The sequence below is a fragment of the Anas acuta genome, chromosome 25 (assembly GCF_963932015.1).
Source record: "Anas acuta chromosome 25, bAnaAcu1.1, whole genome shotgun sequence".
NCBI classification, from domain to species: Eukaryota; Metazoa; Chordata; class Aves; order Anseriformes; family Anatidae; genus Anas; species Anas acuta.
The window spans coordinates 5,270,905-5,294,906 of record NC_089003.1 but is presented as its reverse complement, the minus strand read 5'-3'; the positions used below and the strand labels follow the sequence as shown (position 1 = coordinate 5,294,906).

Here is a 24,002-nt window from a genome sequence, read left to right as displayed (position 1 = left end):
AGGTAAGTACTAGAGGCTATTTATACTTGTCTGGTAACCAAAGCTTAAGCACTATGCCTATATATGCGTATTGTTTCCAAAGGTTAACCCTATGTATGATTACAACTGATAAGTGTTAGAAATCAACACCTGCTTTACAGTAAAACAAAACCAATGATAACATTACACATGACCATAGTAACAATATTGAATGTTTCAACCATAAAAGAGAAATAATTATCTTTGTAAGCTGTAATATTCCAAAGATAATAGCACGTTTTCACAATAATACCATGTAAATATAGCACTTTCAATAGCTGCTGTACAGAGGGTGCTCTTGCTTCACTCTGCTCTGCCTTGCCCCAGGGTCTGTGGGTATTCAAGCCCTTCCCTGTTCCCCAGCAGTTTTTTCTGCTTTCTGCTTTGTAGTGATGGCAGAGCCAAGACCCACCCCAAAACTCACCTGTCTGCAGTCTTCTCCTCCCTATCTCCCATGTACTCATTTGGTGTGGAAAGGATGGTCCAGACAGATTTAGCTTGATATGCTGTTATTGGTGCTTTTGCAGTTGAGATTGTGCTATCTCTACAGATCCTTGGCCCAATTCCAGCTCCCCCTGGACCTAGCAAACCAAAAACTGCTGCACACTCAGGTGGATTCCTGACAGCAACCCTCCCCTGGCAATCATTTGGCATTTATTCTTCCACTACTCTTCAGTTTCTTTGCACCATGATTCATGGAGGTGAAGAGCTAGGAGCAAAAGAGAGGGAGCAGAGGATAATAAAACAGTGAGAGGGGACCAGAGCAGAACACTAAGTGATATCAATAGTCTAGAATTGGGCTGTAGAAATGACAATTGGGATGAACTTCAGATAATATCAGACTGGCAAAATCCAGGGCAGTTATATTGTCAGAGACATACAGCTATACTGGCCAGAGTGAAGGCCCTTGGCCATCCTAATATTTCACAAGTAACTCAGGTTCTGGCTTGGTGCTTCCCCTTTTTACTCAGAAGGAAGGAAGGGTGCCAGGCTGGCCAGCGGCAGGTGAGAAGAGCCCAGCAGAAAACTGCAGGGAGTTTGTCTGCAGAGCCTGGGATCCCACCTAGTTTGGTGACAGGGCTCCAGGATGAGCACTCCTGCTATCCCAGTAGTTGACAGCAGCCTTCTTAGAAGAGGGACATCACAGCAGCAAGATGGGACACAGCCACTGTCCTTCTCACTGTTACCTATGCATTCCAAGGAAATAGGACAGCTGCCACATGGCAGTGAGACACTGTCAGGGCTGGGAGCTCCATGTTGGAAGGCACTTCCAAGACGCTGCAGAGAAAGTCAATTGGCATTTTCAATTTACCTGCTCTGGAACATGCACGTCAGGCCTGCACAAGGAGACACCTCGTCTGCATGGTTTGGCTAACTCTTCAAAAGAAATGCTCAGCTCTGTGACTGCAGCCAATGTGTGGGCAGGCCAGGCAATCACTGCTTTGATTTTCAGCCTATTGCTGAGTAAGCAGTTAGAAAAGACCTACAAGTTGAGCTCGTGCTTTTGGTTTTATGGGTTATAACCTTGACTAAAAGCTGGGAAAGGGGAAACAACTTCTTGAATATGGTTTTGTTTTAAAGTTGAGATCTGAGGCCAGAGCCTCATCTGCCAGAACAAGGAGACTCTGTGCTGCCTTCAGTAACCCCAGGCACTCTTACCTGCTGGAACTTGAAGCTTGGAAGCAGGTGTTAGATCTCTACAGAGTTAAACAGGGGCCAACAAATCAATGTAACCTCAGGTGACCTGCTGCTGCACAGCTGGGCTATACCTGGAATGTGAGGGCTGTGATCTCTGGAGAGACTCCCTGGACAGCCTGGTCCCCACTACCACCTAGCCCTTTCTCCTCCAGGCTTCCTGACCACAGCACAGACAAAGGAGCTGGATACAGAAATCTGTAGGCAAAACAATACCAGGAGCTTGTTCACCTTCCAGAAGGTATGGAGGGACATTTTTTGCAGCCGGTGTTTCCCATTCCATTCTCTCTCCTACATCCAGCACTTCATTTGCTTATTAGAGGACATGCGATGGAGAACTTTCCTCATCTTCCTCTCTTTTTCTCACCCTCTAGCTTCTACACTTGGTATGGGCCAACATAGTTCAAGACCCTGCATTTGTATGATGATTAGGTTACAACAGTGACTAAGCAGGATTTAACCGATCAGATTCAAAGCTTCTTTATTCACATGAACAAAGATCCCTGCACCTTTTGATGTGCACGTGTGACACTGGACATCGCTGTTTTCCTGGGCATCAGCTAGTAGCAAACACAACTACCTCAAATCCCCATTAGCCGAATATAGACCTGAGGAAAGCAATCATAATCTGAACTGGTGGGAGGGAGAGGAAGGAGATTGTGTTTTCCAGGGCTGTGATGATTAATGTGAACCGTGGATGTGAACCATGCATATGGACACTTGTAATTGTGAATACATCTCTGTGGGGCTGTAGGCAGCAAGTATACATCTTGACTATAGGGAAAGTGGAATGGGACAGAAGGATAAAGAGGTATCACACGCTGTAAACGAAGACTGCATAGACTTCTAGGGTCTTCTGGTGCCAGAAATAAAAAGCCCAGAGAACTAGGTACAAACTGCTGAGTGCCAGAAGGACAGGATGCAGTAACTGAAGTCACCCCATCCAGACCTTGACCCTGAAAAGACGTGTAGCCGAAGGCAGAGCCCTCCTGCCTATGAAGTTAAAAAAAACAACACAAGTTCACCTCCAGGTCTGCCTTGAGCCATTGGACTAGGGAGGAAACCACCTCCACAGTGCTCTGGAGCTGAAGAGAGGGGGAGGACTGGAGAAAGGACATTTTCCCTGTGCCAGTGTGGTTCTGCCGAGGGAAAGCATGTGCTAAGTTCTGCAGATGAGAACAACAGGGACAAAGTGGGAAGAACAGAAAGAGCTGCTCATGGCGTCCCTGCTCCAGCTGCAGTCTGTGGCCAAGAGGAGAGGAGCTGGGCATCCCAGCCCAGACCACCAAGGTGTGGAGAAGGGTCTTACTCTGCAGGATGCAGCAAGCAAGAGTCCCCACAAGGGGATGTGCAGGAATCTGGCTGAGCTGACTTGATCACAGCCCATAGGGAACACAGAACTGGGAAGCAGACTGGCTCCCCACTGATCCATGTAGGCCTGTGCTTTGTGCTGTGCTCCCATTACTGTGTAATGCATAGGTCCAGCCAGTGGGGTACAAAAATAGCACACAGCCATCCCGCAGTGCAGGCTCAACCCTTCAGTGGGAGAAAGGCTGGGCGGAACTGTAGTGAATGACAGGGACAGAGCAGAGATTTGGGGATCTGCTGGTATTGGAGCTGACCAACAGCATGGGTGTACCTCATCACTGAGCAGCTACACATCTGTGTCTGGGTGCTAATGAGGGGGTGGCGAGACCCATCAGACACCACACGGGCCCACGGGCTCCAGGACAAATGGAAAGGAGCTCCCACATGTCCAGGCTCCCCAGCAGAGAAGAACTTGTGCCTAAAGGTAAATGCTACCTCCTCTCCTCCCTCCTGAGTCACCTGTGACAACTGCAAACACAACCATTTGTATCCCAAATTTCCATACAGATTTCTAGTCAGACTAGTTCTATTGCCCCAGAGCTGGTAGCTCAGGTAATGCAGAAATGGCCCAGCAAGGAAGGTGTACACGTGCGAGTCCTCATGGAGTGAGTTTAACAGCATCTGTGCCACCAAAAAACTCGGGTTAGAGGAGAGTCACCCAGGCATATGCTCAGAAACCCTTCCTAGTGGGCCAAAATGTGCTATTTCTCTACATCCCATCAGCTTCTCTTGTGCAAGGAACACATCCAGCCTCCAGGAAAGTGGGAGAAAGCCCCAGCACTGCACAGCCCACCCATCATAAGAGAGACCAAAGACTTAAAGGATTAATCGGCTGCAACCACAGTGATAGTCACAAGAAAGTCCTCTGCCACTTTGGAGAAGGTATCATTTGGCACGCTTATTCTTTATATTATTCCTTGCTCTGTGGTAAATACAAAGTAGTCAGAGGGAGCTTTATCCCAACACCCCAACCATAAATGACATGGAGTTTTAAATAATCATTGCGCTGGAGGGAGGGTTATCTTCGTTTTACAACCATACAGCCAGTTAATCTTGCATTCCAAAATCACGATAGGGAACAGAGAAATGATGGGTTTCTCACTCTTCACAGGCTGTGGCATACTTGAGGAAGTTGCCTAGAATGATATGGGATTTTAGATCTCAGAACTATGTCATGCATTGGCTATACCTAGGTGATGAGGCAAACCTACTTCTTGTGGTCCCTATGCCCTGATTACTGAGGCCAGGGGATATTTTGGAGTCACAGCCATGACCTTCCAGGCTGTTTGCTTGTGGCCCTTTCCAGAAAGGCAGGCCTACTGAAGAACAGTGCTCTCCTCACCCTGAGGAAGAACAGGGTCCTAGAATAACGTGATTCCTCAGAGCAAGTACACCCAAAGCTCACCTCCTCTACTGCAGTCAAGTCACAAACAATCGAAAGCTGACATTTGTCACAGCTTCATTCGTTTAAAAGAACAAAAAATAAAAATCAAATGAAGACTGAGTGGAGATCTTACTTAGTAACCATTTAGTTATTCAACAAAACAAGAATGTAACAAATAACTCCATTTGCCTTTTAGAAATACAACATGGGTCCAAGGCTATTCATAATCTTTTTATTGTAAATTACCATTTTGAACAAGAACTTTGACAGAATCAAACTTTAAAATAATCTTAATTTTGCACATGCTGGTCAACATGCCTTATTTTACATTGGTAGTAATACAAATTGTAAGAATCCATTGTTTTGAGGAGCACTTTTCAAAATGCCAATGACATTAATTTCTTCCTAGAGAAATACCCTATGCTGCTTCTTCATTGTGTCTGGGTATTTAGACCTCATTTTGTACTTTCAATCATTTTTAAGATGCAAATCTGCTTAATCCAAACATTTACACAGCCCTAGATGTATATGATAGTGATCTAAACTCTTTCCCAGACTCAGGAAAAAAACATTAGATCAGTGCTCTCCAACAGGTTTTAAGTGTTAGTAAACTTTTCTTTAAACGGGAACTACAAAACCCTAATGGGAACTAGAAAAGTAACTAAGCTTACTGTTTAAATTTAACCCGTGTACATGCATATAGAATGGATTACATATTGTAAGGAATTCACAGAGGATTCCCCATTATTAGATGAATCAAACGAACTGAAGCACCATGCACCAACACGACAAAGCAAACGCTTAAGGCTTGAAGCAGTAAAGGCATGATCACGATGCTTTCTAGAAAGAAGACAGAAGTACCTATAAATTACAATGTACTAACAAACCAAAGCTATCTACTTTACGTATCTGAAGTGGACAAACTCAGATGCTGGAAAGATAAACAGCAAAAAGTACATGCATAGAAAAATACTACGTTTGGCTGGTCAAGATGATTTTTATTAATCCTTATGCAGGGATGCAGTAGGAAGTCTCGGCCTCCCTAAAGGCTTGAGAAACTCCCACAATGTATTTTATGCTCTGCAGGCTGTAATAGGCCCTTAAATATGACTTCACTAACTACAGATGACTACAGGCTGACTACTAACTACCTAACCACAGGTTGCTACAGAGTAAGTTTTCTGTACCTCTACAGCACACAACCAAGAATTTTCCCAGGTATCCAGTAAACTTCCACAGAGATCATTTCAGACACCTTATAATCCAGCTGTTTTGCAGGTACATGGCATATGCTTATGATACGTGGTAGAAATTCCTGGAAATTACGCTGTGGTTCCTGACTTCTACTGAAATGGGACTACAAACATTTCTGTTACGTCAAGGCCTGAATTCACACAAAGCTGTAGTTTATGAAGGGCATTTCTACATCCCCCAGAATAACTTCATCCCTTCATTTATAGCTAGCACCAAACATTATTATCGTAAGTACACAACTCTGAGCGGGCCTCTTTTGCAAATGCACATGCCTGTTTTAAAGCAACAATCTAAGGTACAAGATTTCAGTGGTACATGCAATCCCCCCCTGCTGTTGTTTCCTATTACTTCTCCTCCTGTCCTCTCCTTGAACTTCTGACGCCTATGAAGTGTACAGAAGTTGTTTCATGTGCCAAGGACATTATACTTGCCACAATTTCTCAGAAGACTGGTCTGCTAATCAGTGTATACCTCAAAGAGGCTGAGAAGCACAGCTTGGAGCTCTGAAAAGGAACTCAGTCTATTAGATTCCTTAGGAAGCTGCTTTCCAGGAGGACCATGTTATACAGTTCCTCTCCTGTCCATTCAGTCGTTGCCATAAGGCACTGCTCCAGCTAGAAGTTTCAGTAACTGTCACTATCTACAGAAGTTTTGGCATCAAAACCACATGCACACTACTTACAGCCTTTCCCTGATACAGCATATGGGAAGGACTCAGGCGCACGTACACTTGAAGGTAGGTAATTCTTTTGTCCAAAGGTGGTACTGGAACTGAAAGACCACAGTCACTTCTCATAACAAAAGCACTTGATTAAGTTTATGCACTTTACTATATCATGAAGCAGAGTGTGGACACAAGGAGATGGTACTTTGCTGCTTGGCAATGGTGACATTTACAATAAGTACATGTGCTCTAAACACTATAAAGTGTTTCAGAAAGCATAACAAATGAAGCCAGATAGCACTGTTGACACCCCTTACGGAAGGAAGACTATCTTTTGAGCCCACACAAGACTATAGAGCAGTCAGCTGCAAGACTACTTCTACATATGGGCTTAAACAAACCTTAAAACATGCTTTAGCAACCCTGGTGCTGCCACCACACCTCATGTACAGCCTGCAATAACAGTCTACTGTTGAATCACTGAAGCCAGGCAATTCAGCTCCATCAAATTCACAGCTCCTACTATACTCCTCCTTCCCCACTTGTCCCTTGTAAAATGTAATCACAGTTTGGGGATTTTTGCTAACACAGGGCCCTACTGCCAGTGAATCTCCCAAGAAAAAAGTGACAGGAGGTCACAATGGACTACTAGCTAATTATTAGTTTCACAGGAGGTAGCTCTCTCAAAAGGCTCCAGAGGGAAGTATCTGGCCACATCTCCTAAGCCAGCATAATGGCTGAGCACCTCTCACATAGCGGCTCAGCACCTCCCTTCCCTGCACACTGGCCAGAATTGCAGCAGAAACTGAACACTGCACAGCAGCAGGGAGAGCACTCTGCCACAGACATACGAGAGCACAGAATAACTGAATTCTTGCAGCCCAAGGGTCTCCTTCTCTTTTAAGGGCGAGTCATATGAGAAAGCAAGTAACAATGAACCAGCACCATAAAAACATTCACTGTTAGTGTACAGTTCCTGGGAGGAGAGAAACATCAGCAAAGCCAACCATCAAGGCTGGGCTGGGAGAAGGATAGAATATTCTTTTATACCTGTGGTAAGGTATCAAACTTGCACTCTACCTGTTTATGCCAGAATTGGTCATACCCCAAAGGAAAGGGGAATTTGGCTGCTCCAACAACTCTGCAAAAGGAAACAAATGACATGGCTCAAAACTAAGAAACACCAGCAAAGATAAACAAAGATCAGGAGTGTCTTTGTCATTATTTCTACGTGTTCAAGAGCAAATAGAAATCTATCCTGATGAATGTGTCTGCTTCACTGTCATTTAACTAAGGAACATAAGAGTTACCATGCTTCTGATTTCATCATTGCATAGGAAGTATAACAGCTTTTATGTAAAGGAGCAGATGTTTTGAAATATATCTCCATACCAATTACAGCAGGCATGTTGAATAATTCTTCATGTCCAGAAAAGCCTGCTAAGCCAGGCTATGCATACTTTCAGGAAAGAACATAAGCAGGGTGTCCTACATATGAGACCTAAATGAATGGCATTTCTCGACTCACACTATCCTAAGCGGAATTGTAAGACAGGACCAGAGAGAAGTCAGCAGTGTTGCAGAAGGGGGAAGTTCCTTACCAGTTTCCCAGTCTTCATCACATGGAGGCGCCTGCCAAGTGCTCACAGCATTCACCTGCTCTCTCTGGAAGCCAGAAGACTGGTTCACTTCAGGATGACAGAAAAATCAGTGACTGTAATTTGTCCTGCTTCAGAAGCGTTAAGTACTTTGGATCAAGTTGTAAAACAGTTTTTTGCTTTAGAGGAATGCCCCCCACACAATGTAAACTGGTTAGGTACACACAGGAGCCAAGCATAGATCGGAAATCAAGCAACCATAAATAACATTTTCAGTGAACAGCAAATGACTCTGTCCCCTGGGACCTGGCAAAGGAATGCTCAAGTGGAGAGGAAGCCTGCTAACACAAATGCCAGCATGACCGTTAGCATCAGTGCAACTCAACAGAAGATGGAAAGCCACCAGCTCTGTAGTGTGGCAATAGCTTTAGAGACAATGAGGAGAACTAAAGAGACACTACATAGCACAGGATGCTTTTCTTAACAATTTGGGGGTTTTGTCTCACTGGGCAGGAGACAGGAGTCTTAACTGTATTGCAGACAAAGCGAGTTCAGCAGCAGAGAAGTCTGCAAAAGGAGCTGACCAATCTCTCATCAGGAGTGAGCAATTCAGGTTTCCCCAGCAGCAGGGATTTTCATAGCTTAGACACCTATTTGACTTTTCACATGGCACCAGTGGTCAAGCCTCAATGAAGGGAGATCATCTCTGTGAAAAGAAGATCTTGTCTTTCTGGTCATTAAAGCATCAGATCTCCTGCTGGAGGCATTTCAATATGCACTGGCTTGGGTACAACCTTTTTATTCAAAAATCCTGGGAATAAAATATGTGCAAAGGCTATCAGGAGCATCTAACGAGCCTACTCAATAAACCAAAGCAATCAAGACTCAAGTTTTTGAAGGCTGTTGTGTCACACAAAACTATAGACAATAATTTGACTCCCACTTTTTCGGTTATAATGGGAGCTATCCTGACAAACAGGGGACCTCAGTCCCTAGGGTGAAGTTGCATCTTAGAGCACAGGTGGTTCTCTTACCTATATCTTGCTCAATGAACCCTTTGTCATTGCATTTTGATATGTGATCACTGAGGTCAGCTTGAGGAACAAGATGGCGAGCATTGAAGGGACATGTGGCCAATTCCTTCGCAACATGAGGGTAGCTCTAGAGAAGAGAAAACCAAAATCACGTGCCATGCTTCTCAAGTTCATTTTTCCTTGTTTTTTACAGGATTAACAAGAGATATTTGTGATATTGCTTTAAAAGACAAAGCAAGGAATGGCAAAATACTGCTCAGACACTACAATTGCAAAGCGAAACTATGAAACTGACTGTTCTTTGAAACAAAAGTTCACTAAAATATTACTCAGCTCAAGGGTGGCTCAAATGAAACATACCCTCAGCTAACCTCCCTGCTGCAACACTGGCAATACAGCTACATGGTGTAAAGCACATATGAAGCTATTTTAAAAACAATAGAGGACAGATGGTAGGCAAATCTAAACTATGCAGGTATTTTTACACAGGCAGGCACAAAGACAGAGAAATTCTTTAACCCTTTCAGAACAGCTAGGGAGCTGGAAGCATTCCACCCGCAAACTTTGGTGCTTCTTCACATAGACACTGGTTCTACTCACAGTGCTCAGCAATTACTATGATAAATTAGTTCACCCCCTGCTTTATTGGGAAAAAAAAATCACAACTTTGCCACTGTCCCAGTACCTGCCTGGCTTTGGCTGGCACAACTCCGCTTGTCAGGGATCAGATTTGCACCCAAGACAGATATAGAAGCAAGAGTGCGTGGTACAGATGCTGCTTGAGGCAGTGAGCGCTCTACTACCAGTGATACACAGCTGCAGTGCAGGCTCCAAGGCACCTGTCATTACCTACACCTATGAAGCTGTAGACACAGTTCAGGCCTTAACAGGTCTGTACAGCTAGGCTGCTGTGTCCTCACATGTCCATTAATTGCTTCAACCAGCTTCAGCAAGCTGCTCTGGCAGGATCAATGTAAATTCTGCAAATTACTTACAGACACCAATTGTATCTGTGTATTGGGTTTGTGTGTTCAGGTTGGGGGGGGAGGGGGGGGGGGGGGCAGGGGAGGAGGGCAGGAGCGGCCTCTGATAGAGGTCAGGAGCTGCTCCATGCTGGTTCTGGGAAAAAGCTCAAAGAGGAAGGAGCGACAGAGAAAAAACATTTTGAACTGACTGCAGCCCCAGTCCCCTGCGCCTGCTGGGGAGAGAAGGGAAGAGGCAAAAGAACGGAGACTGGAGTTGAGGTTGGGAAGAAGGGTGCTGGAAAGAAGGTGTTATTAATTTTGTTTTCAGTCCTCACTGTCCTACTCTGTTATTAACTGGCAATAAATTAATCTTCCCCAAGCAAAGTCTGTTTTGCCTATGATGGTAAATGGTGAGTGATTTCCCTGTCCTTATCTCAACTCACATTTTTTTCTCCCTCTGACCTGCTGAAGAGGTGGAATGAGAGAGTGGCTCAGTAGGCACCTGGTGACCAGGCAACTTTAACCCATCAATGTGACAGGTGATCATTATTATAACTCAACCCTCTAATTAGGAAATCTTGCAAAAACTGACTGGTTAACAGTTATGCAACGCAAGGACAAAAACAATAAGGTTAACATTTACTTGCTGATATTGTTCACCTGGTTCACATGCACATTCTTGCCAAAATTTGCAGGGAGTGAACAAGGAAAAGTCTCTTGAGTACTACAAAAATAGATGTACTTGCTGCTCTGCCCACCACTTTCACTTGTTACTTAGTATTTTTTAAACCACTAGTTTCACCAAAATTAATTGTAAGTACTGTTATCAGTGCATACACCCTCCAGCTGCATCTTTACTGAAAGGCACAGCACTGCTACACTATTTTGAAAAACATATTGGTAAGCTGAAAGAGGAAGAATTGGTTTTTAGGAAGTCTTAGCAAAAACCCAAAGCTTGGTCAGTCACCTGCATGCGACAGTTTAAAAAACAGACCTTAAGGATACAGAGGAGAACTGAGGTTGGAATGCTTCCAATTAGATGATTTGTATTCAAATCCTGGATGAAAGATTGAGGTAAAAAAATCCACCTCTCCCATGTGTGCTGAATTCAGGATGTGCAGTTTCTGCCATTAAATACTTATTAGCAACATTAAGAAAAAAAGCAGCTATGCATTTCTGTCACTTAAAGAACAAATTACAACATCAAACCATTTCTACTCTGACTAGCCAGAGGTGGTACACATCACTCAGGCTGAGTTCTCTTTACGCTGAAGTAGAAAAATTTACCTGATCTCCACGTGAGCTGCTTGAAGAAACTGAGATTTCATCCCTGACCTAACCATGAAGAGCCACACCAGTCTTAGGTGAGCTAACGTGTCCTTGAACCTGTTACTACACAGGTCATAAAAATATACAAAATAAAGGCTAAATGGGGCTATTTGTCAGGAACTTACTCAAGCCAGTCAGAAAACAGTATGAGAATATGCACATTGTATTTACAGACGCGCACAACCCCCATTCAGTGCCTTGTTTGGCTGTTCAGCTTACCTTCTTGCACTTTACAAGGTGATATGGAAACCTACAGGCTCTGATTTGATGGTGCTTATTATACGGACATTGTATCAATCTCTCTGGATCCAAAACATCTAGAATGGAAGAATAGGGGCAGGGGAGGGGAACTAGTTAGAAAGACAAGATCAAACATCACTAACACAGTGAAGTGGAACAAACACACCACCACAAAAGGGCTGTGATTTTAGGATGTTAAACCAGTTGTTTTTACTTTGAAACCCGACATTGAGGCAGGAGCCTGTTTTGCATAACCAAACAAATTCACTTTGAAGTTTGAGCTGACACAGACATTAGTCAAAACAGACAGAGAATAGTAAGTAGCACTGCATAATAACACTTTAAGGTAGCATATTAACTAGATCACCACAGTTACTCAAAATGAATGAGGAGAGTAGTACTTTTCGAACTATTTGGATGAGAATCACTGGGGTGATGATACCTCCACCAGGGCCCTCGAGAGCTTTATCACTGCGAACCAAGTCTTTTCTGATCATCAGCTAGTTTTGCTGGAGGAAAGATGCCAGCCAATTTAATTTAATTTCTGAGGAAACAGCATGCCTAACATGGTTTATGTAATTTAAGTGAAGTTTCTCCCAAGTCATGCAATTATTTAGGAGCTAAGGAGTTATTAAAACACCTAAGAAGCCAGGCAATTAACAGGGAAGCAGTATGAATGTGTACATCTGTGATATATAATCACTTTCATATTCTCAGTGAGGAAAAAGAATGGCAGCCAGAAAGAGGTATAGGGGACCACTGCTACCTGCAGACCTCTCTGTTGTGTACTCACCAGGGAGCCAGACCAGGCTTCTTTCATCATTTCTTCCCTGCTGGTCTTTTTCCCAGGTTTTTAATGCATTTTGATTTTTTTTTTAAGCTGCTTTGTAATCAAATCCTAAACACAGGCTGCAGTTTGTTTAGCCTCTCCCCTGCTATCACAACCACTTTTTTGTGTCCAAAGAAGGGCAACGAAGCTGGTGAAGGGTCTGGAGAACAAGCCTTATGAGGAACACCTGAGGAAATTGTGGTTGTTTAGCTTGTAGAAAAGAAGGCTTAGGGAAGACCTTATTGTACTTTACCGTTACCTTAAAGGAGGTTGTAATGAGGTGGGGATCAGGCTCTTCTCCTAAGCACTAAGTGATAAGACAAGGGGAAATTGCCTCAAGTTGCACCAGGGGAGGCTTAGGTTTTTTTTTTTTTTTTTTTTTTCTTGGAGAAATTTCTTCACTGAAAGGGATGTGCAGCTTTGAAACACACCGGCCAGGGAAGTGGTTGAGATCCCTGGAGGTCTTCAAGAAATGTGTAGACGTGGGACTTCGTAGCATGGTTTAGGGGTAAACGTGTCAGTACCAGGTTAAAGGTTGGACTATATGATCTTAGAGGCCTTTTCTAACCTGAATGATTCCATAATTATACATAAATTGGTGCTCAGTTGTCTCAACAGCCAGTGCAGGGAGCTATCTTGGCCCACAGGCTGACAGCTAGTTAAGGTGCAGTTCCTCAAGTCACACTGAGCTGAGTTCACGTTCCAAGCCACTAGGAATGCTGTGCATAATCCTTCTTTCCATCCCAGCTGCACTACACTGCCACTGCCAGCTTTGCTGCTTGTGAGCACCTCTCACCTCCATTAACCAGTCTAGGCCATTACAACAGCTGAAAACCAAAGACTTCATTATTAAGATGGATTAACTAGCTTTCTACTGTTTCTGCTGTCCCTGTAATAGGAATTTGAAGTGGCTTCTCTCTCTAAACTGGCTCAACAGATCGAACAAACTACATGGCCAGTACAAGGAAGGAGGAAAGAATGAGTACCCAATGGAAAGGGAGCCCTTAGTGCTACACAAAGCAGCAAAAGCAGAAGCGCCAGGAGCTCGCTTGATCAGGTCAACAGATGCAGTAAGCAGGCAAAATGCTGCAGCAAGCAAAGCCTCTGGAGCACCAAATCAACATCAACACGCAGGTGAGATCCCCAGCCCTTAGCAATACGGCTCGCAACCAACCCCCAAACAATTCCACCACCACCAGAAATCACCTGAAAAACCTCCAGGCAGGCACAACTCCTGCACCAGAGGCAGCGGCTCCATTTGAACGCTGCCCAAGAGCCAGACCCCACCCATGCCCCATCCAGTAACCACAAGCAGCACAGACCTAGCTGAGACACCCAGCTCACCGCTTCCTTCACGGCTCAGTCACAGAGACAGCACCTGACCCACCGCACGCAACACCCCCCCAGCCACCCCGCTCAACACCTTCCCCCCCCCGCACTGTATCTGCTTCGGAACGGCAAAGAGGATCCGGGAGGGAAACACACAGAGAGGGGAGCGAGGCCACCTCCGCCTTCCACCCGCCCGAGGCTCACCGAAGTCATCCTCCACCTCCATGGCGGGCAGAGGCTGCGGGGCCGGGAGGGTCCTCGGCGCCGTGCCACGGGCGGGGGCCGCGTGCAGCGCCTGCCCCTGGCGCCTGCGCGGCTGCCTCTTAGCAACCACCCCTGCCCCGCGCGGGGCCCCACCCGCCGTGGGGCGGTTGCCGGGGCAACGCCTTGTCCTTGTTCTCCGGCGGGCGCCATTTTCTCCAAGCCTGGCAGTGCTGGAGAGCCCGGCGCGGCCCCCCCCCCCCAAGCTCCCACCGCCCTCCCTGCTCCCAGCGCTTCACGTAATGACCCCGGGGTGTCCTTCTCGCCATCGGTGCCCGAAACGGGTCCAAAAACTCGGAAGGAAAGCGTGGCCCTGCTCTGAGAACCTTGTAGGAGGCTTGTAACGAGATGGAGCTGGAAGATGGGTGAGGGCACAGCAGAGCTGTGTGGTGTGCAGCCCTGGTGGGTAGCTGATCCACTGGGCCATTTCCTGCTGTTTTGAAGCAAGCTGAGTTGGTCATCCCACTTGATTTCAGTCCTCCACTGGTTTCCTGTCTCAAAGGCTCTGAGCAAAAAGGCAGCTTTGAACGAAAGCTGTGTTTCACCTGCTCTTGGACACGTGCAGCATGGGAGGAAAGAAACCTCGTGTTTTACTCTGCGTCCGCTCCCCACATTGCTGGGTTCAAAACCAATCACTTTTGCTAAATCATTACCTCATTTTGCAACTAAAATATAAGTGTTGAGTAGACATGAGATGAATGGAGACATACTTTTTTCTAAGCAGATGGCTGGTATTGTAGGGGCCTGGGTGCTGCAAACACAGTTTTAACCATAAAACAGCTCAGGATAGGCTAATCCTGAGTTTCCATAGGAAACTGATAGGATCACCAGGATTAGAAACACTTCTGATTTTATGTTGTCCAAGGGTTTAGACACAGGTATAACCCCTTTTATCCCAATTTCCAGAACATTCTTGAGTCAGGGAATAATCGAAAAGTGACTTGGATGCCTGTCCTGTGCTGCGTGTTAGGCTGCAGAACCTGAAGCACCCATTGCTGATACAATAATGAGCTGTGCTTCCATCTCAAAGCAACTGAGCAAATAGGCAGGAAAATGTCCTTTCGTGGTCACAGGTCACTCAGTTACAGAACATGTGAGACTTCTGCAAAACTTACCCTAAGCAGCAGTATGCCTTGCCTCGTCCCCTTCGTGTTTTCACATTTAAAGTAGACCTTTGGCCTGAGCACTGCAGTTCCAGTCTGGGAGCTGGCAGTTGGTTCCTACCTTCATCCTCAGGCATGTGGCTCTCCTTTGACACTCTGGTCTGGAATTTAAAATAGAATAGTTCAGTTGGAAGGTACCTTAAGAGATCATCTAGTTCAACTGCCTGACCATATCAGGGCTAAACAAAAGTTAAAGCATATTTTTGAATGGCATTATCTGTAATACACAATAAATACTTGTTCATTGTCTTTTGTATTATAAAAACAAGGAGTTCTGTTGGAGGAGCGGGAGTTGCGAAAGCTCCCTGATGAAGTAAGGAACTGTATAATGCTTGGCTAGACACTATGAAAATTCTTTTGCTTAATGTAACAAAAAAGAGAACCCCCTCCCCTTCTTTCCTTCTGCATCTCAGTTGCCTCTTTTGTTCAAAGACACTGCTGCAAAGCTCATGTAACCATCTCCTGATAAGTTGCTAAACTAGTGTATCAGCGTCCTGCCTTCCTGTCTCACGCTGGGCCAACATGACCAAATAAAAAAAGAAGTTGAACCACAACGCCGAGGAAGACTACGGCCTTCATCTTCACGACCACCAGAGGGACAGAGATGACCCCCTAGCAACAGTACGCACAGTCGCAGAATATACCAGGATGTGCTGTGTAATCCTGGAATTACCAAGATATAAAAAGGGACCCTGGCAGGGGTGAGGTGCGTGCCGTTGGCGGAGCCGAGACTCCTCAGCTGCCCAGTGCTGTTTTGCTTGCTGTTGGCTTACTCAATAAATTCCTTTCTATGGTTAATACAATGCTCAACGAAAAATTAAGGGGGCAATTTATAACATTATCCAGATGCCTCTAGAACATTGACAGGCATGGGAGCATCAACCACCTCCCTAGGAAGCCTGTTCCAGTGTTTGACCACCTTCATGGTAAAGAATTTTTTTGTGATACCTTGTCTTAACCTTCCCTTGTGCAGCTTTATGCCATTTCCCTACATACTATCATTGGTTACCAAGGAGAAGAGATTGGCTTCTCCTTCTTCACTTCCCCCAAGGAAGTTGTAGAGAGCATTAGGGTCACCTCTTAGCCTTCTTCTCTCCAGACTAAACCAACCAAGTGTCTGCAGCCTCTCCTCATAGGATGTCTTCCAGCCCTTTTATCAGCATTGTTGCCCTCCTCTTGACATAGTCAAGTAACTATCTTAATATACTTTTTATATTGTGGAGCCCAGAACCACAGACAATATTGAAAGTAAGGCCATGCCAACACTGTGTCGAGTGGGAGAATCATCTCTTTGGACTGGCTGGCTATGCTGTGTTTAATGCAGCCCAAAATGCAGTTTGCCCGCTTGGTTTCCAGGGCACATTGTTGACACATTACTCTGTCCCAAGTATAGAGCCCAGACCTCAACTTTGTTGAACTTTCATGCCATTGCTGATTGTCCAGTGCTCCAACTTTTCTATCAATTTTCTACCTCTTCTCAGCGAGGTGGGGGAGAAAATTGGGAAAAACAAACAAACAAACAAACAACAACAACAACAAAAAATATGTGGGTTGAAATAAAGACAGTTTAATTGGATGGAAAAGGAAGGAAAAATAATGATAAAAGAATGTACAAAGCAAGTGATGAATAATTCAGTTGCTCACCACTTGCTAATCAATGCCAATCCAGACTGCAAGCAGCAGCACCTCTCCCACCCAACACTCCCCATTTTTATTTTTCAGCATGACATCATATAGTATGAAATACCCCTTTGGCCAGTTTGGGTCAGCTGTCCTGGTTGTATCCCATCACATCTTCTTATGCACCCCCCAGCCTCCTTCCTGGCAGGGCACCACCAGAAACTGAAATGTCCTTGACTCTGTAAGCAGTGCTTTGCAACAGTGTTGTGGTTTAACTGGCTGGCAGCTAAACACCACACAGCCTTTCGCTCACCCTCCCTCCTCCCTCTCTGGGATGAGAGAGAGAAATGCGAAAGTGAAGCCTGTGAATTGAGATAAAGACAGTTTATTAAGACAGGAAAACAATAATAACAATAATATTAATAACAATAATGATGATAATAGAACTAAGAATAATAATGTGTACAAAACAAGTGATGCACAATGCAATTGCTCACCACCTACTGACCAATGCCCAGCCTAACCCCGAGCAGTCTGGCACCCCCACCCTGGCTAGCCACCCCTATATATTGTTTAGCATGACCCCAGATGGTATGGAATACCCCTTTGGCCAATTTGGGTCAGCTGTCCTGGGTCTGTCCCCTCCCAGCTCCTGCTGCACTCCCAGCCTGCCTGTTGGCAAGACAGAGTGAGAAGCTGAAGTGACCTTGGCTTGGTGTAAGCACTGCTCTGCAACAATTAAAACATCAGCGTGTTATCAGCACTCTTCTCATCTGAAGCCAAAACATAGCATCCTACCAGATTCTAGGAAGAAAATTAACTCTGTCCTAACTGAAACCAGGACAAACAACTAAAACATCAATGTGTTGCCAACATTATTCTCATCCTAAATCCAAAACACAGCAGCATACCAGCTTCTTGGAAAAAAATGAACTCTATCTCTGCTGAAACCAGGACACATAGAAGGAGATCAAAGTACCAACACAGGACTTTCCCTTCATGAACCCATGTTGTTTATGCCTGATAACAGCTTTGTTCTTTAAATGCCTTTCGGTAGCACCCAAGATAATCCCATAACTTTTCCAGGAACTGAGGTTAGACCATTTGGTCAGTAGCTTCCTACATGTTCTCTTGTGCCCGTCTTGAAGATTGGTATAACATCTGCTAGCTTTCAGTCAGCAGGGACCTTCCCAGACTCCCAAGACCTTAGGCAAATTGAGAGGGGTTTTCCTTTGACCTTCTCTTGCTGCTGGCATACTTTAAATACAGTTTTTTTTGTTGTCTGTCTATGCTAGCCAGTGTCAATGTGAGTTGCTTGATTTGCACCTCTTCTTTTTTTCTTGAATAGATGAACAGAAGGAAAAGCACCTACTTGCTTGCTGACAGTGTATACCAACAAGCCTTGAAGTGTTGAGTAGCACGTGCTGCCCTCCAGACACACGGATAGTGATGAGACTCTCCCAAACTCAGGGGTATGTGTAGCTGTGAGTTCAGATGAGTCATGAACACTGCCAGCTGCTTTGGCAAGGAAACTGAACCACATGTGTCAGTTCTTTCTTAGACTGATTAGCACCCACACCACATCAGGCCTCACTCCAGTAGAGTACATATCTATATAGATGGAGTTGTCCAGCAAAACATCTTTTCCAAACCTGCTTTTGCTTTCAAGGGAATTGAAGATGTTTAGGGAGAAAGTTTGTTGTCCCTCAGCTACATAGCCAGCTGCTGATTAGGGCTCTGGGTGGTCCTACATCATCATACTCAGGAATGCCCTGAAGCAACTCAGCAGTTCCCCTTCCTCAGCTGCAATCCTCTATCTCATTTATCCTGCTAAATGAAAACACTGCTTTGGAGAGCTCCCAGACTCCACTTAGTCCACAAGTCTAACAGCACCAACTGGCCGTACTCCCCTGCCACTATTCTTGTAATTAGTGTCTTTCCAGAACCTTTCCTCAGGAAACCCTTGGCACTTGACATAGATCTTAGTAGGTGGGCAACATGCACTATGGAACATGCACATTCATTCCCATTTCTACTGTTCTCTGGGGACATTTTCTGCATAAGAATACCTCCTGGCAAACACAGCAGCATCCAGAGGATAACAAATATACTTTCTTCCCCTTTACAAGTGTTTGCGGAGCTGTTGCCTTCAAGGGCCTCTGGCAGCTCTGGCTCCTCACAGGAGGCCAGCAGTCTAAACATCACTTCTGCAGGATGTGCATTGAGGACAAAATAGCATGACAGTACAAAGGAAGCAAAGCATGGCCATTGTGGCCAGAGGCTGATGGCAGGACTTGTGTACATCTCACTTATGTGTGAATGACAGTGTGTTTAAGGAGACACACTGCAAATTTTTGCACCCTGCCTGCCCTTTTGGAAAAAGGCAAAGGCTGCTATCTGCAAAAGTATTTACAGAAGACATAAGGGGAAAAGACTTCCTCCAGTCACCAGGTGTCTGGAGTGACCGTAAGGGAAAGGAAAATGCAGAGGCACAGAATAGGATGCAGCAGAATTTTAATAATCCGGAAGGAAACAAGGTCCCTCCAAGAGGAATCGCCAGTGCAGGAAGCACTGGGAGAAGATGAGCGTCTGTCTTGGGCTTTAGCAGGGGAAGCACCTCCTGCCGCAGTAGCCGCTGCCCAAGCCGGAGAGGCCAAAGCCCCCGGAGGAGATGGGCACTCCCTGAGAGCTGAGGATGCTGCCAACGGCAGCGGAGGTGGAGGATCCCACGGCGGTGTTCTGCGGGAAGGAGCTGAGGATGGGGCCGGGCAGGGTCACCACCACGGGAGAGGGCTGGATGAAGACGTTGGAGTCCTGGCACTGCCTGACACAGGGCTCATTGCAGCTGTTGGCCAGCGGAGTTGGGCCACAGGGTCCGCATGGCAGGCATGGCAGGCACTGGTTGTAGCAGGACATGTCTCGTGGCAGGAGGTGTACCTGGTAAGAGAGAGGACTCAGAGGAGAACGGTGGTGAGAGAGGAGCAGCCTGCCAGCCCGCCACAGGACAGCCACAGCAAATGGTGTTTTGTGACCTGTCAGCTGTGTAAGGAGCCCCATGGGCTTAACTTTGAACACAAGAGCTCGGCCAGGACTGTCCAGTCTGACGAAGCTCCCCACCTAGCCCATAGCCGCGGAGAAATTCAGCCAAGCTGCAGGTTCTCTCCATGACACGTATGCTGCTCTTTTCCCTCTCCCATGACTAGCACTCCCAAGATCCAGGAGAATATGAAGAGGCAGGCATGTTTAAGAAATCCCCAGGGAAGAAGAGGAGAAGAAAAGCACTCACCTTGTTCTCAGACAGATGGAGGTAAGAGGAGTGGATGAAGAGAGTGAGGAGATGGGGTCTCTTTTATACCTCTCCTACACCGCCCCGGGCCCACAGTCATTCTATACGGGCTGTAATTTTCCAGCAGAGTCACCTCAAATGCAAAATAACCTTCCTAATGGCACAGAATGTATTTTGTTTTCCTGCCATTTCATTTCCTCATTTCTGACCTGCCAACTTGGCCATAGAGGCTCCTTTCAAGTAGAAGGAAAATAGGTGCAAGGATTTTCCCTGGAACAAAAATGTAATTAGGGGCAGAAGATAAGACTCAAGAATTGGAGGTGTCCTGTGCAGATGTGGGACATGGGTCTCTGGAAAGGTGTTCAATCACTTTGGAACCCTCTTTGCAAAAAGTTGTACATGTCATTCTGCCTTTGGCTGGACACATTCTGTGACCAGCAGTAAAACCAAAGACCTGCCTTCTTGTGGAAAAGATGCTGACCATCCTGTGAGCTGCCTGAGGCATGAGAGTTCTGGTCAGAAGGTCATGCTGCAGAGCAAAGGCTTTTGGGGCTGCCTGGAGGGTGGCACAGCTCGAGTTCAGGCTCAGACGGAGCTGCCTGGCCAGAGGGGGATTTGGTATGCAAGGTGCTCAGGCCTGCAGACAGCAGGCACTCTGGCTTGGCCTCATGCCAAAAGTGTGGCACGTGGCCAATCCCAAATTAGAGCATGACTCGTCCTGGGCAGGGAGAGTCTCTCCCAGGAAGTTTGCCTGCTGAAGGCATTCCCTTGCCCTCCTGGGGTGTGTCCCAGCTGCCTCCCATGTCTGCAGGGCAGGGAAGTGCTTTGATCATGCAGCAGGGATGCATTGCCTCCTTGATGGAGTCTGGGAGGTGTTTCTGTAGCCAGGGCCCTTGTGAGTAAGTCCCTTCCCTGAGCATGCCCAGCCGCGTGGCAGTGCCCATTCCTGCCAGCCCTCGCTTGTTGACGGGGAGCTTCCTTGTCCCCCCAGTGGTGCTGGCTTGTTCTGTTGCCTGAGGAGGGCTTTGGGACATGGCAGAGGATGTGTGCTGAAGCTCTCATGCTAGGAGAAGACATATTGCCTGGGACCTACAGATGAGTTGCAGCAAGGGGGAAGATGTTTTCTGCAAGCCTTTCTTTCCCTCCAGAAAGCACTCAGGAGAGCTCCTACACACAGCCCCATCTCTTTGGCCAGGAGGGTGAGGCTTGTGTGTCCCTTGCCTTCCACCCTTCATGTCTGACCCTACTCTGGGGGCAGACCTACTCAGAGGAGGTCCAGGGGACGCAGGATCAGAGGGTAGTTCAGTCCCCAGTCTGCAGTGCTGCAAGAGTTTGTTCCCCATCCTGTGCAGGACCTGCCTTTTGTCCTTCTAGATTGCCTTGAGGTTCCTGAGGGCCCATTCCCGCAGGCTGTCTAGGTCTCCCCTTGTGGCAGCCCTGCACCAGAGTGCACCAGCTGACCCCCAGTTGCTGTCTCCTCCCAAATTAGTGGAAGTGGTAATGGCATCAAGGCAGACAGCTGAAAGCATTGGCACAGCCTGGATGCCCGGGGAGGCAAAGACCAGTGACCACTGGATGTAATAGAAAGCACAGGACCTGAGAGTGATGTAAATGGTATGAAATAAGGGGTGGATATTGTCCTGGTTTTGGCTGGGATAGAGTTAATTTTCTTCGTAGCGGCTGTTACATGCCATGTATTGGTTTTGGGAAAAAAATAATACCAATAACACAATTATATTTTCAATGCAAGCACATGGTCTCGTCTCTTTAGCCATGCACTGGTACACCGTTGAGCCTGGTTCTGTCTTCTTCAGGACCTCAGGGTAGCTACTCCAAAGATGCTCTTCAGTCTCCAAACAAAACCTGATCTTCCACACACTAAGGAAAGCCTGTACCCCCAGGTTCTCCTCATTACCCAATTGCTGTGGCTACCTGACAATCCTGGACAACATCAGCAAAACTCATTCTACTTGAACAATGTATTTCTTGAAACAGAGCCCAAAACTGGACGCATTGCTTCAGCTGCATTTGGAGGAGTGCTGAGCAGAGTGGGATTGTCACCTCCCTTCACCTCCTGGCTAAGCTTCTGCTCATACAGCCCAGGATGTCCTTGGTGTCCTTGACGTCTCAGAACACTGCTGGGAGTCACTTCTCTTTGTATGGGATTACCACCCAAGTAACTTTTTCTGGGCCAGCTTTTAACCTGCTGCCATCGAAAGGCTGCAAGATAGGTGATGTTGCATGAGGGCGGACTGGCAGGAAGGCATTTGCCAAACTGGGCTTTGGGTGCTGTGTTGAGGAGCTCATGGATGGACCTTGGAGACACTCTTCTCTTCCCCTCAGTCTCTCCCTACCTCCCTCTTCCCCACAAACTGTTCCAGGAAGCTCTGGGAACAGATGGAAAGAGTAGGAGATGGAGGACATGCACTCCTTGTGAGCCTGCGTGGTGGGCAGACCCCAGCAAACATTTAAGCACCCACCAACTACTCGCTCACACTACAGCTGCAGCAGGGTAGGGGAGACAGCTGGAAGACCAAGAGTGAGAAAAACTCCTGGGTCAACATAAAGATAGCTGCTGCCCTCCCGGGGCCTCCTGCAGCTCTGGCTCCTCACTGGAGGCCAGCAGTGGCCACATGCCACCTTCAGCAGGCTGTGCACTGAGGCTGAGATGGCACGCCAGGACAGAGAGGCAGCAAAGCTGGGCCTGATGGCCAGGGCCCTGCAGGGCTCATGGGCACCTCCCTCATCTGTGGGTGACAGTGCTTTCCCAAGAGGCCCTACTGCACACAGCCTCACCCTTGGGAAATGTGAATGGTCCCCATGTGTCCCACATGCCCCCCTGACATCCCCAGAGAAACAGCACTGGTCCTGACAGCTGGTGTCTGGAGTGTCTGCAGGAGAAGGACAACTCAGAGGCGCAGGCTGAGATGCAGCAGAACTTTAATATTAGGGTCAAAAGAGGGAAAAGAGGCTGCTCCAAGAGGAAGCCCTAGTTCAGGAAGCACCAGGAGCAGATGAGAGCGTGCACCATGGCTGACCCCATCCTTCCTATAAGGGGTGTTGGGGTTGTTTGGTCCCTCTGAACAAAAGAAGCCAATGCTCTGTGCCCACTCTGCTCTGAATTTCTGTGGTCCTTTAGCAGGGGAAGCACCTCCTGCCGCAGTAGCCGCTGCCCAAGCCGGAGAGGCCAAAGCCCCCGGAGGAGATGGGCACTCCCTGAGAGCTGAGGATGCTGCCAACGGCAGCGGAGGTGGAGGATCCCACGGCGGTGTTCTGCGGGAAGGAGCTGAGGATGGGGCCGGGCAGGGTCACCACCACGGGAGAGGGCTGGATGAAGACGTTGGAGTCCTGGCACTGCTGGACACAGGGCTCATTGCAGCTGTTGGCCAGCGGGGTTGGGCCACAGGGTCCGCATGGCAGGCACGGCAGGCACTGGTTGTAGCAGGACATGTCTCGGGGCAGGACGTGCACCTGATGGGAGGGAGGGCGCAAAGGGGCACAAGGGTGAGAGAGGAGCAGTCTGCCAGCCCACCACTGGACAGCAGCAGCACATGCGGTTTGGGGAGCTGGCAGCTGTGAAAGGAGGCCCACAGCCTTCTCCTTCCCCTGGGCACCAATGTCCTTGAACAGAATATCCCAGCCCAGGAAGCTCCCTACTTAGCCCATAGCTTCAGATACACCTCAGCCAGGACCCAGCTTCACTCCACACACTACTTCACTCCACACTTCACATCTACTGTTCCCTTCCCTCTCCCATTTCTAGCTTTCCCAAGACCCAAGAGAAGATGAAGAGGCAGGCATGTGCTAAGAAATTCCCCAGGACGAAGTCGAGGAGAAAGGGCTTCAGACTCACCTTGATCCCAAGGAGATGGAGGTAACAGGAGTGGATGAGGGAGTGAGGAAATGGGGCTGCTTTTATACCTCTCCTGCACTGCCCCAGGCCCACAGTCACTCTATGCGGGCCG

At 47.0% G+C, this 24,002-nt stretch overlaps 1 protein-coding gene and 1 pseudogene across 2 annotated transcripts; both read right to left on the bottom strand.

The window, feature by feature from the left end:
- Nucleotides 1–4,675: 4,675 nt before the first annotated feature.
- Nucleotides 4,676–14,060, bottom strand: GTSF1 (gametocyte specific factor 1). 2 transcript variants are annotated; one of them, XM_068661069.1, is made up of 7 exons: nt 13,912–14,060; nt 11,529–11,626; nt 9,016–9,142; nt 7,985–8,071; nt 7,464–7,524; nt 6,402–6,490; nt 4,676–5,305 (listed from the first exon to the last, which is right to left on the bottom strand). In XM_068661069.1, coding segments are annotated over exons 1-7 (486 nt in total). In that variant the 5' UTR covers nt 13,934–14,060; the 3' UTR covers nt 4,676–5,303. The 2 variants fall into 2 exon arrangements, with proteins under 2 accessions (XP_068517170.1, XP_068517169.1); XM_068661068.1 differs by lacking the exon at nt 13,912–14,060 and adding an exon at nt 13,585–13,651.
- A 5,292-nt stretch (nt 14,061–19,352) lies between these two features.
- LOC137844590 (feather keratin 1-like) lies at nt 19,353–20,219 on the bottom strand (annotated as a pseudogene).
- Nucleotides 20,220–24,002: the final 3,783 nt, after the last annotated feature.

Bases quoted from the DNA above. Each gene is read 5' to 3' on its own strand.
- GTSF1 (XM_068661068.1), bottom strand. From the start codon at position 13,636: ATGGAGCCGCTGCCTCTGGTGCAGGAGTTGTGCCTGCCTGGAGGTTTT. The intron at 9,143-11,528 runs GTAAGCTGAACA...TCTCTTCTCTAG, and splicing joins ACCTTGTAAAGTGCAAGAAG to AGCTACCCTCATGTTGCGAA. The intron at 6,491-7,463 runs GTAGAGTGCAAG...GTGGTCTTTCAG, and splicing joins ACCAATTCTGGCATAAACAG to TTCCAGTACCACCTTTGGAC.